General features: G+C 29.2%; 1 protein-coding gene across 5 annotated transcripts in view; it reads right to left on the reverse strand.

Annotated features, from left to right (window-relative positions):
- LOC145254865 (uncharacterized) overlaps positions 1-14,518 on the reverse strand; it is a 212,983-nt gene that overhangs the window by 98,345 nt on the left and 100,120 nt on the right. For all 5 annotated transcript variants that reach the window (XM_080113735.1, XM_080113734.1, XM_080113733.1 and 2 more), the window contains exons 5-7: positions 10,660-10,862; positions 7,885-7,977; positions 5,776-5,846 (exon numbers count right to left, since the gene is read on the reverse strand). In XM_080113735.1, the coding sequence (XP_079969861.1) occupies positions 5,776-5,846; positions 7,885-7,977; positions 10,660-10,862 (367 nt within the window). The remainder of the gene's footprint in view (positions 1-5,775; positions 5,847-7,884; positions 7,978-10,659; positions 10,863-14,518) is intronic.

Genomic DNA, 14,518 nt, shown 5'->3' on the forward strand with positions numbered 1-14,518 from the left:
TCTTCCTATGAAGTTATCAGATGTAAGCCTATCTTCAAGCCTTTCAAAATACACATCAACCATATCATTCTCATATCATTTCTCTCCATGCAACGCATGGCTAAGTTTCATGCTCATACGTCAGTAGAATGCACACATCTGATAAGCTTCACTTGGTTGATAGCAGTAACGCTCTGCTAGTTAGCAGTGGCAGAAGTTATTCATCAGCAGAGCATTACCATGATCAGGCATGATGTAATTAACCTGCTAAAATTAATGATTTTGTTTCTTGTCCAGAATTCCCCTTTTATTAGAAACCAAAAATAAAGAAAATGTTTATGATATACCTACTCATGGTGAGACAAAAATATCACATTCCAAAAATCAGATAAATTAATCAAGTAGTTTTATTTTTAACAAAAATCAAATTTTGTGAGCATCCAAAGAGTGACCATCTCACTCACCATTTTGAAAAAATCTCACAAAACAAGGGAGGTAACTCCATAATTCATACTAGATTTATGTTGTAATGCCTACAAATTTCCATTAATCGCTTAAAAATGATTTTCTTTATAAAAATAAAACTACTTGTTTAATTTACATAATTTTAGGAATATGATATTTTCATTTTGTCATGGATACCTCATACGGATTTTTATTTTTATTTTTTAAATATAGGGAGAATTCTGGATAAGAATCACAAATATTTCTGTCTATTTTTTTGTTAGGTTCAGTATCCAAGTTAAATGTGAACCTCATTTTGCTTTCATGATAACAAAGCAAAATATAAAATACTAAAATAGTCTTCTATATAATAAAACTAAGTCGATTTTTCTTATGTTACTTTCACTATTATGGGTTTTCAACCAAAAGCTTTCTATGCTAACCTGTCCCATCAACTACCTAGGCTAAGTAATTAGTGTGTTCAGAAAATATGTGTACATTTTGTTTCCTTTCGAAATTTCTTACATTTTCTCTGATTTTGTTGTTCCTGTCAACTAAGTATTTCACAAAGACATTAGCAGATATTTTCACTAATATCTAGTCTTATGTCCCTTACATCCACTGGGGATTTTTCTTCATTTTTTTGTTATTTCTTACTATTGTCTAAACACTATTAGGGTTTAAATCTAAATAATGATTACTCCATATGGCACTTCATTCTTTCCACCACTGTTTGTTGCTTATTCATTCTGTAAAAATTCCAAGTTAATGGAATAAAAATCAATGAGAATATGGCTGCTAGCATTGACTGAATCACAAATACCGATATCAGTTTTATGCGTCTATATAAGCAAGTTTCAGATATTCAAAAAAAATTATGCATTTTTTTGCACCATTCTGAATTTTCTTTGTTTAATAACTTCTTCAGTTAAAATTTATCAAATATTATCTTCATTAAATCAAGTTCTTCCTAGTGATGTAATTTTAAAGTTAGCTATAAGGTTGCTTTTTTTTTTTGTCAAATATTACCTCAGTCTAGAAGAACTCCTTAATCGATGACAGAATAAAAAAGGGAAAACATTTTGTTAATGTTGTCACATGGAGGGACCATTGATAATGTCTTTTTTATTGGGGAGGTGGTTAGCCCCTATTTTAATTTGAAGGAACCCAGTTTCCCAAAACTTAGAGTAATCTATTTTCTTAACATATAAACAATACTTATTTAAAAAGTATTTTAAAATACTAACAAAGCCGAGAGGAAGGGGGGTTTACTATTAACCCATATAGTGTAGGGAGCCTAACCCCCACTTCAAACTTAATTTTATTTACTTATTTATATACAAAAATATTTTTATAAGTTTTTATCTTCATAAAAAATATACAGAAATCTTATTTTAATCACCTTAATTATTTACAGTGAAATGGATTTTTTTCTGATTTTCTTTTCAATTAATATTTTATATTTTCTCTAAACAATAATCATAACGCAAGCCCTACTAGTCTTAAAAAAAAAATTAATAAATAAATTAAAAAATAAAAAACATATATTCAAATAACAATAATAAATTAAATTTTGCTAATCAGAATCAAAGTTTGATTTTTCAGCTTGAATGCTAGTGTAATTCAACTTATAAAATCCAGGTAACAAAATTTTATATTTTCTACTTTAATAAAAACGAATGCGTATGTACTTGTATGTAAGTAAATATAAAACTGCCCAAGCACACCAAAATTAGTAAAAAAAAAAAAAAAAAAAAAAACAAATGAAAAAATTTGAAAACCTGAAAATGTTAAATGATAGTTACTTTTTTTTTTTTTTGTTGCTATTGTTAAAGTCCGAATTTTTGCCAATAACCTGGCTTTATCAAGGAGATGTCAGTCCGATTAAGTTTTTTTCTTTTTTTTTCTTCCCCTTCATAATGTTGTGATAAGAGGTCGAAGCCTCCAAAGAAAAAATATGTCTTATATCAGTGCTGTTTAAGATCTGTGTGTGCAATCGCTTGGTTTAAGCACAAAATTTAAGAACTGGAAAGTCACATTTTAGAAAACATTTTTTTTTATGAATTTGATGTGAAATGATAAAACATTTTTATTTACTTTTTTTTTGCTGTTAAAAAGTAAATAAAAATGTAAAATCATTTCACAACATTTTCAGGTTTTCAAATTTTCTCATTTAAAGTTATAAAAAAAGTTTTCTAAAATGTGTGACTTTCCAGTTCTTAAAAAAAAAAAAAAAAACATGCTTTTTTCTAGCACTTGGACAAAAACATTTCAAAAGGTGAGGGAAAGCAAATAGCAAGTTAGACAACTCCCACCACCCAAAATAAATTCAGAAAAATCCACCACTAAAAAAGAAAAAAAATCAATAGTGGGGGGTTTTGTTTATGTCATCAGAAATGATAATTTATGAAACTTATATTACAGAACTCTATCATTTTGTATTAATATTCATGCAAACACTGGCAAAACATAATTTTGCTTTTTTTTTTTTTCATTCTTGTCCTAAATTCCCTCTATATTAAAAAAAAAAAAATACAGAAAATCTGTATGATGTATCTTAGGGTAGTACGATTTTGGAATTATCACTATGTCTATGCAGAGAAAACTGTTTTATAACCTAAATAATAATAACCCAAAATATATTTTTCCAAAACTTTATTGTTTTTTTGTTTTTTATTAGCAAACGAATTTAAATATTGAAAAAATTCAATATGCTGACTTTATGCTAGTATTAAATAAAAAATAACTGTCATATTAATGCTGCTTTTTGAAGAAAAAAATATAAAGAAATATAATCAAAAACTTGCTTGCTTCTTATATCGCTATTGTTTTAAGAAAACTAAATGAGCATCGATAAAAAAGGAAACACTGCAAAATATTTCATTTAAAATAAATTCAACAACTATGAAATCGGGCCTTCTCCCCCCCCCCGGTAATTTTTTCATTTACACAGACACCATATATGGTTTGTTTACATTCTACACATGTTTTAACCAGAGCTTATTACAAATATAAAAATAAAATTTTTTTTGCATTTTATGTCTTAGCAAATTTAAATTACAGAAAGAATAGTGATACCTACTGTTGGAGCAATTGGTGCTGTTCTAGCAAATGAAGTTATCAATGTTTTACAATAGTATAACAGTGCAGATACACTAAAACTGTACTTTTTGATAACAAAAGCACAAATACTGGGTGTAAATCAGGGTTGGTTACATCTTTAGAGAATAAACTAAATAGGAAAATACATACCATTAGTTTCTCCCTACTCCAGAATATTTTTAAGGCGTTACTTAATTCTATTGATGGAACTGAACAAAGCCCAACGTCATTCACTGGTCCACTCGGAAAATTGTGTGGCAACAATTACCATCATTTGCATCAAGTTGACTTTTTGATAAAAAGTAATCCTCCAGACAGTATGTACTCTAGTCTAACTGAAAACTGATCTCACTGGGGACCAAAGACTACTTTGAAAGTATGCTGTTGGGATTTCAAGGGGTAAAGTAGATCCTAAATATGCAGCATGGAGGATCGGGCCTTTAAATCGGGCAAGATGGCTTACTTTAGCCATTAGATTAATGTGTTTATGGACCAGAAAAATTTATCCCTCAGAACTAACCAATAAAAAGCAACCCTGGTTAGATTTATTGCAAAAGTATATGCAGTTAGCTGGTTTGAAATTAAAATAGATAATAAATTCCATAACCAGCAATTATCTATGACCCAGCAGATAAAAAAGCAGCCTCCAAAAATTTAAGGAATTGCATTAAAAATATTCAATTTAATGCTTTTGCCAGAGAATATTTTGTTTTCAATGTTAAAATCAGATGAACTGGAAGTGAGAGCAAAAGATGTAAATAAAATTTTATCCATTACGTAAGTAAACATTCATCCAAAACTGATCAAATTGTAAACATCGATTTATACGTTCATTATCAATTAGTATTTTTAGAAAATTATAAGAAAAATAAAACTTCTGTTCATTCGTTCAAGTCAATTAAATAAATTGATTTCCCTTTTATTTTTCAGGAATGGAGAACCAGCGAAAAAAGCGTTTGAGAATAAATTTTGAGGCTTAACATCAGACACATTTGATAGACCTTTGCCAAACTGGACTTTCGGAGCCAGCATTTACTGAAGGATTTTCTGATGATGAACTTCGGGAATTATTGACAAGTGGAAGAAAGCAAGAGTTACTGGATTTGTCTGCACATTCACAAAGTGTGGAAAGGGCTATAAAATTAACATTTGAAGCCTGCCAATCAGTCTATGATCTTGAAGCAAGACAGGCATACTTGCTAAAGTTTTATGCTGAGAAATGAGGCCATTTTTTGCTTCAAAGGGTTTATATAGGGAGAATTTTGACATGATGGAGCAAAAATAATTTTTTACTTTGCTATTGTTAAGTATTTTTGCAGAAACAGAGAATTCACTAATAGTAATATGTGCAGTATTTTATGTTAAAACTGTTTTTCCAAACAGAATTAAAACTTCTTTTTTTCATTGATAACAGAAAATCCCATCCTTTTTACAATTATAACTCATTTTAATGCAGCGTTTCAGAAATTTTAGGAGGGGGGCAGGAGGGGAATTTATAAATTTTTTAATATTTAGCATATCAGTTATTCTATAATTCATTTAAATAAATACACTCCTTGACTGAAACTGCAAAATACTAAATAATTTCACATATAAATCTTAAGACAAGGATTTCGTCGTATATCAAGGTAGACGATTTTAAAAATCAAATGCTCATCTAATGGCTGATGTTGGAGACCTAGTTTTTTTTATATTTATACTCCCAATATATTTGTGCAACTTTCTTTGCTGCAACATTTTAGATTAAAAAAAAAAAAAAAAAAAAAGTTAAAAATTGACCTACTCTAATGTACATATCCATGATGAAACAAAAATATATTCTAAAAATCACAAATTGATCAAGTAGCTTTATTTTTAAATAAATCAAATTTTATGAATAACAGATTAGCAGCTGCCATTTTTAAAAATCTAGAAAAACAAAGGAGTTAACTCAATAATTCAAACTTGCGAACTGTTGTAATGTCAAATTGTGATTAATTGCCTAAGAAATGATTTTCTTAATAAAAATAAAACTACTTGATCAATTTACATATTTTTAATAAGATATTTTTATTTCGTCACAGATACGTACATCAAACACATTTTTCTTTCTTAATTTTTTTTTTTTTTTAAAGGAATTCTGGACAAGAATCTTTTTTCTGTCAATTTTAACAAAACACAGACTAGTATTAGTAGATAGATAATATTCCACTGGACAATTTTTCAAGAGAACCTGTAGTTAACATGAAAGGAAAAAGTTGCCAGACTTACCCTTCCCTGAGAATGGTGTATCCAAATAAATCAGTCACATCTTTGAATCCGGTAAATATTTGATCCAGCAGCTGAAATTGATAAGAGAATAAAAAACTAAACACAAAAGAATTTAAAGCAAAATTCAACTAAATTTTTTATTTATTTGTTTTTTAAATCCTTACAATTTTTATTTTCGTACACGTACTAATCTGGCATTATCTGGAATTCAATAATGTAATATGATTCTTTTTGAAGGGACAGGGGGACATTTTTTTAAATTATACAAAGAAATAATTAAAAATCAAACGAAAAACAAATAGCTGTAATCGTGTTGACCTAATGAATCACTAACAGATCATGAGTAATCTAATATCAGTTCTTGTCCAGAATTCTTTCTATATTAAAAAACAGAAAAATCTTTGATATGCATACTCATGACAAAACAAAAATATTTTCCAAAGATTACATACATTTAATCTCATAGTTCTATTTTAATAAACAAAATCATCTTTAAGTGATTAATGGGAATTTGTAAGCATTACAACATAAATCTCGCAAGTTTTAATTATTGTTGAGTTATGTTCCTTATTTTTTTCAAATTGTTATCAAAGTGGTGGACAAGATAGCCATTCTTCGGTTACTCATAAAATTTGATTTTCTTAAAAATAAAATTACTTGATCAATTTATGTAATTTTTTGAATATGATATTTTTGTTTCATCATGGGTAAGTACATTGAGATTTTTTTCTTTGCTTTTGTTTATTAATATACGAGAAATTATGGACAAGAACGCTAGTATTTTTTAAAGGTTATCTGTAATGTAAATGTCCTGGGTTTAATTTCATTTTATGCTCAAAAGAGGTTTTGTTTAACTCGTAGATGGCATGTATTACTATCAGAATACACCAAGAGGGTAGCGATAAATAAGGAATGACTACTCTCTAAAGTACCAAAATTGGGGGCCTTGCTATAAGATGTGATTGAATGTCATACCTAGTAAACGCAACTGACAACAGATTAACTGAAAACAATTGAAGTTAGACTATGAAGACCAATATTTATCTCAAAGAGCGCAAATAATGATCAAGATGGAAGAGACGAGCTTCCAGAATTATAGAGAATTAGCTTTACCAACATGGCATAGTTTAGGATTCATTAATGCAATTTTAGCTAAAATCCTCAAACAAAATTATGTTTCTGAATTTCTGAGCGGAGGATGTATAATTTGTATTATTTGCATTCTTCAAATTACCGTCATCATCTTGAGTGTTATTTTCACATTTCAGTTGATCTTTGGAACAAGAGCATGCTAACCCCACTGATTAAATAAAGAGTTCAATTCTGTGCAGATTCTAGATTTGACAAAAAGATTTCTGAATTCAACAAAATACACCTGAAGAAGGTCAGAGGTTACATTGGCCAAAACATTGTGAAAATAATACTCAACATGAGAACAGTAGTGCGAATAATCCAAATAATATGAAAAAATATGCTAACGTCACAAAGATAGGAAAAAAAAAAAAAAATCTTAAAAATTTTTAATTTAAAAAAAAAAAAAAGAAAAAAAAAAAAAGATTTTTTGAATGACATTAATTCATTCAGCCTGAGCCTCCGTGGCCCGGGCATCAAAGATCAAAGTGTAATATCTGTTCCAGCAGATGTTGCAATCAAAGACCGTTCTTTCTTCAACTTGTGGCAATCAGTTTCTGGTCTATGTAGAGGCAACCCTATATACTAAGAGGCATCACTTCCCTCCTCTCTCGAGAGCTGGTTCCCTTTCCCCTCCCCCTCTCCACATTAAAAAACAGCCTTGTGCCTAATTTGCTCAGTGAGGAAGCAAATAAATACAATCAATCCATATTTTCAAGTTAAAATAGGAATTATCTCCCTTACATTTTAAGTCGTTTGGGTCACTATAAAATTGTCTATTATAATAATCTTCCTTGTAAGAAAAATACTTTTTAGAAAGAAACTGAAACAGATTACATGTTTTTAGTATGAAGAACACATTTCAGAAATGAAAAGGAAGAGAACCAAACATTCATTTGTCAGATACATAGCTATTTAGGTCTAACATCCGACAAGTTATCTTTATTAGAAGAGAAAAGGATCTGAAGTTTTACTTACATTTTCTTTGAATTTTTCTGATGAGATCAATTCTTGCTTGTTGGCAAGTTGTTCTTCTTTCAACGAATTTTGCAGAACTTTTAAGGTCAAATTCTGTTAACATTAAAAAAGAAAAATATACGAGCAAAAGACTTGTATTTGTTCTATCAATAAATAGAAACAGATAGCAAAATAATGAAAAAGCCTCCACCACTTGATTAAAAATATGTCCACTGAATTCCCAAAATAAAATTTTTGTTTCTGAAGTTTTGGGATGAAAATTGATAATTAGGATTATTCGGACTACTATTCTCATCATGGCTGTCCTATTCACAAGGTTTATCCTGACATAACCTTTAACCTTTGTGAATCTAATCAAACTTGGCATTTACAGGAAATGGAATAAACGCATACTAAAGATTTGTATTTTTAAAGAATTCATTGAATAAAATTTTACATATAATCAACAAAAACAAAAGCAATATTTACTGAGGACATACAATCTCTTTCCATTTACAAATTTTATCCTTTGAAAAGATTAGATTTCTTTGTTAATTGTCACCATAATTTTCTATTAACCATGTTTTTATTCATTAATTGCAATTGTCTTCAATCACCAACTAATTCCAATTCCTTTTGGGTCTATATACTTATCCCCCTCCCATTATCTCAGTTAAAACTAATTTTGTTCAATTTTTATTAAAAGATCCCTTGCATATGACCGAATCAATTTACTCTTTTACTTTGGATAACTTCCTCTACATCAATGACTCAATCTTTTTATAGACCAGTCTGTTTTTTACTAATTATTTCACATGAGCTATAAAATTGGAATCTATTGTCCACGTCTTAGATGCATATGAAAGAACAGACCAGAAACACTATAAAGTTCAAATTATATAGTCAGTGTGAAATTAATTGACAGATTTATGATTGCACAAATTCATCGTATCAGATGAGTTGACCAAATTGACTCTTTCCCTCTATCTTCTATGGCTTTAGGAAGATATTAAAGTTGTAAGCCACTGCCTTGTGTAAAAAATTTATGTAGGTCTTCCTAGTTCAGCAGTTGCATGTTTAGGATCCCACAGTACCACATCACTGATGACCTCAGTGTTCTTTCTCTTATTATTAAAGAGATCATGGGCAAGCAATCATACAGAAGGCTAATGGTTGGGTGTGTTTTCCAGTTTAACACTGCCTCATTCTAGTGTAAGTTCCATCTAACTTCCTTTCAAGATTTTTTTTTACTGAGAATCCATGCTGGTGAACCATGAAGCAGCACCATCTCTACTATTGCTCTAGAAAAAAAAAAAAGTTTTTCTTAATCTGCTCCAAGAGGGCAGATTTCCATATAACTTTCAGCCGATTAAGTGCATTCCAAGTCTTGGTTATTTTGACGGAAACATCTTTTTGCAGTGGATGTGATGTGGCTGCCAAGATATTCGAAGTTATCTACTTGTTTGAGGTGTTCTGTCTAATATTTCAATTGAGTCAGTTTGGTGGAAGGACATATTTTATTTTAGTTGCATTTGTATGCAGTCCAACTATAACAGATGACTCTTCCAGGATATGTAGCAACTTTTGTGCCTTAGCATTGTCATCAGCTAACAAAGCAAGATCATCAGTATAATCGACATCGGTAAATCTTCTTTGCTAGATATCGTCTGCTTCATGCTGGAGACAATGTTAGGCCATATTTCTCATATTGATCAACAGATTGTTTCCGTATGTAATCGATACAGATCACAAATAAGAATGAAGCTAGAGTGTCACCCTGTAGTACACCATCTTTTATTTCAAAGAAGTCGATGTCGCCATCCAATGAGCACATCATGGCTTTAGAATTCTTATACAGGATTATTATGGCTGAAACGATTTCTTCAGGGATATCATATGTTAACAAAATATATTTCATCCTATAATAAATTAGTCAATAAAAATGTTGGGGTTTAAAAGTGAATATCCAAATTACAGGTGAAATGGTTATTTTTTCATTAAGAAAAAAAAATGGATATAGACATATATAGACCTGAATGCAGGTTCTTGTCCAGAACTCTCCTATATCAAAAAACAAAATTTTTAAAAATATGTATGATGTATATACCAGTGACAAGATGAAAATATTATATTCCAAAAATCACGTAAATTGATCAAGTAGTTTTAATTTTCATAAAGAAAATTTTTAAGCAATTAATGGGAATTCATACGCATTACAATATAAATCCAGTATGAATTATTGAATTATTTCTCTTATTTTTTTTTTAGATTATTTTTTAAAATGGCAGTCAAACCCGACATTCCTTGAATGTTCATAAAATTTGATTTTATTATTTAAAAATAAAACCACTTTATCAATTTATGTGTTTTTTTTTTTGGGGGGGGGGGGAATATTTTAGTTTTGTTAGGGGTATGTACATCATAAAAAAAATTTCCTTTATTCCCTTTTTTATTATGGAGGGAATTCTGGACAAGAACCATAATGCAAAATTAAACCTAGTAGATACCAAAAGGATGACCATTTTGAAATAGCAGGCACGTATGATGTAGGAGGAAAGCCTCCCTGCAAAAAAAAAAAAAAAAAAATCAGCACATTTGATGCCTTTCGCAAATACATCAGAACTAAGAGATCTATGATTGCCAAAACAAATTTGTCTATGGAAATGTTGGGGAGTGGGAACAAAAGTGAATATCAAATTAAAGGTGGAGTGTCTATTTGCATTTAAACAAGAAGATGGAGGCATAAATATTTACTTATACAAACACGTAACAGAATAGGTGTCTATGGATATTTACCTGCACAAAAACTGCAAAGAAGATGAAAGCAAATAATGAAGTGACCATGATATGTTTTTGTGGAAGATCAGTTTCGCCAAGCAACAATGCAAGGCTGAAGGCATAAAGGCCACGTAGGGCACTGCAATAGACGATGAAATGATCCAAGAGGCCCGGTTGATGAGAATGATGCTGGCTGGACCACCAACAAATGCAGATTAAACCTAAAAAGGAAAGAAAAAGCCACTATAAGAAAAAGAGCAATAAATTAAAATTTGATACAATTAGGTTAATGGGAAATCGTTTTTCAAAAAACTTCTAAAGCCACATAATTTGGAAGGTCTTAAAACTGAGGTCAAACTTTAACGATTTTAAAAGCGTTAAAAATGAAAAAAAATACATAGATTATTTTTAAATAATTTAATATTATTGAGTGTTAAATTTTTCTCTCGAGAAAAAAAATTGTTGAATAATTTGTTTGTTATTTCCATGACATTAAAAGGTATTGGATCGATTATACTTGAGGCATCTCAAAATCATGAGTGACCAAAAGGACATGCTGGTTTGTACAGATTTATAAAAAGAAAGAGTTAACTTTCTATTAAAAAACAAAAATGTAACTAACTTAAATAAAATGCATAAACAAATTTAAACAAAAAAAAACATTGAAATAAATGGATGTTGTGCAGATTTATTTACAAGCTTAATAAAATACAATTTTCAAAAATACAATTTTATTTATGTAAAATAACATTACACAGATGATGTCTATTTACTTTTCTGTCCCAAAAGTAGTTAGAAAACAAAATCAATTTTTAATTTAGTGAAAGATGTATTTTGTGAGGTAGTTAGTTATCTACTTATCTATAAAAGTGAAATTGTGTGTGTGTGGGTGTGTGTGTACACATTTCTCTACCAAACTAGCCTGTCAATTTTCAGTCTACAGACTCTAGATTTGATATAGGAGGTATTGAGATTTGGGAAAATCTTTTTAATCTGTTTTCGGCCAGAAATTTGGTTTCAAGGGATCAAAGTTCAACAATTTGACCTTTGAAAACTCTACCAAACTCCTCCGCAAATCTTGAGTCTAAAGACTTGAAATTTTAGATGTAAATTACTTGGACATGGATCAAACTTTTTAATCTGATTTCAGCCCAAAAGAAATGTTAAGGTGTCAAAGTTCTAAAAAATTTGATCTCTGGTCTCTACCAAATTACTCAGCCAATTTTTGGTGTAAACATTTGAAATTTTACATGAAGGGTATTTAGACATGCAGTAAGCTTTTTAATCAGTTTTTGGGAAAAAAATTTGGCTGCCAAGAGGTCAAAGTTAAAAGAGCTGACTTTTGCAGACTCTACCAAACTCCTGCCAATTTTGGGTCTAAACACTTGAAATTTTAGATGTAGGTTACCTGAACATGAGTCAAACTTTTTAATATATATATATATATATATATACATATGCACATAAAGTAAGGAACAGTACATAGAGCCAGAGTAAAGCCAGGCTGAACTGCTAGTATATATATCTATAAAAGTGAGAATGTGTGTGTGAACACTTCTCAACCTCTATAATCAACAAATTTTTGATCTGCAGACTTGAAATTTGGTATATAGAGTATTCACACATGTGGAAAAAAGGGCTACTAAGGGGTCAAAATTGGAAAATTGGTACTTGGGGGGGGGGGGCGTCGGATTTTATCTGTTAACTGTTTCACAACTGTGCATGCAAGAATCGTTCACATGACAGCTTCCTTATGTTAAGAATAAGTAGGTTTCAAAACACTTTTTAAAGATTGTGGCAAGCTGACCTAATGGTTATTGTACTTGACTCATTGCGTTTGGGTTTTGATTTCAATCTCAGCTTGAGTATTTTTTTTTTCTTACAAGAACTGTTTAGAAAAAACATAGTATTCGCATGTGAATGTGTTTCTTTCTGTTTTTTTTTTTTTTTTTTTTTTTTTTTTTTTTTTTTACTTCATTTTTTTTTTTTTTTAAAGGAATTTAACATTACATTTAATACTGGGACACGCCGGATACATCTGCTAGTATTAAATATTTCCAAGCAAAATGAAATAAAATTTCAGCAACACACTGTTTATTATAAAATGTTTTGTAAATAAAACTAAGAAAACAAAGATTAAAAAAAACATTGCAGCAATGGTGTCTTTATTTACTTGCCTCCTAAAGAGATCAAAATGGTCCATGATCTTTTTGGCTAGAAGCAAAGTGTAGTATTTGCTTTGATATTACACTTCATCTTTATTCTTAGTTATTGAAGAACTAAAGCAATTCAAACTTTTCCTTAATCCAGAATGCCTGTTTCTAAGGAGCTGGATTTTCCCTATATTAAAAACTGACCTTGTCTCTAACTGCCCTCATGGGGAGCCAAGTTTTTTTTTTATATTTGCTTATAAATAAGTACTTAATACAATTAAATACTCCTTTTTTAAAATCTATAAAATTTACGAAACAAACAGTTTCGTAAATCACTTATTTAAATGTTTTTTGCTTTAAAAAAATTAATTTTTAATTAAAAAGAATTACCTTTTTAATTAGAAATTTCTTATATAAATAGGGATTTTGTCTGGCAGTCATAACTTTTATAAACGTATTAAATACATTGCAGAATTTGTCTTACTTTGAAATATCAAAGATTGTAATTACTTTTAGAAATGGAATTAATACTAAATAATGAATTCCCAACAAATAAAGCAGATGCCAAGACCGGAAATCCATACCAAAACACAAATCTTCACTCTAATGTTTTATCACCTGGGCTATTTGGACTTTTATAAATACGGCTTAAAATATTAATTCAAATTATTGCTTAAAAATAAATCCGCTTTGAAAACATGAGCAATAATAAAAAATAAATTGTTAAACATTATCAATAGAGTTGGAAATTATTTTAGTAGTCCAAAACAATTTGTATTGCTTTAACTATAAATAAATAAAATGTTTATATTCCAGATTCTAACGTGTTGTCCATCTTACTGTTTATTTCTTTCAGCATGTTCAACTGTTCAATTTTTGACAGCACCTGTTTTTTAGCGCAGAACCATTCAATATAATTTTTATGTGAATTTTTTAATCTTCCAGCCCTGACTCGTCAAAAGAATAAGAATTCATTAACTTTAAAACTGTTTTTAATGCATGTGTGTGTTAAAAAAATTTGCTTATCTAATAAATACTAGGATTTGGGTGCATAATTCTAATTTTAAAATTTCTAAATTGTAGAAAACAAAAAATCTGTAATTGTTTAGTTTATAATTTAATTAGAAGTAAAAAGAAACCAGTGTCAAACCAATATTTGTCCTTTTGGCTGTTTATAAGGTTTTGAGGTGCTTTAAGTAGAATTGAACCAATGTATTTTTACTGGTTTTATCACAAAATCAACTCTAGAATTTCCTTTGTATTAAAAACAAAAAAAAGAAAAATAATTATAGAAAAAACAGATAAAACTGAGCAATCTTGTTAATATTGTAACCTGAAATTCCAGATAAACAAGAAAAATCTGTATGATATACATACTCGTGATGAAATGAAAATATATTCCAAAAATCACAAATTGATCAAGTAGTTTTATTTTAAAATAAGAAAATCAAATGAAACAAAGTCTTGTCCCTTATTTTGAAAAAAAAAAAAAAAATTCAACAATTCAAACTTGTAAGGTTATCGTTGCAATGCCTATAAATTCCCATTAATCACTTATCTATATATATTATAAATTTGTATTCCTGTCTGTTTGTTCACAATTTGATTAATATATACAAAAGGTTCCCTACTTTACTCTTTCATTTATTTCTATATATAGTATCATTCTTACAAACTAGATACAATAAAGAGATCATCTCATTTGCATATCGATTTTATTAAAT

The sequence above is a fragment of the Euprymna scolopes genome, chromosome 30, assembly GCF_053919585.1.
Source record: "Euprymna scolopes isolate OS-2025 chromosome 30, ASM5391958v1, whole genome shotgun sequence".
NCBI lineage: Eukaryota > Metazoa > Mollusca > Cephalopoda > Sepiida > Sepiolidae > Euprymna > Euprymna scolopes.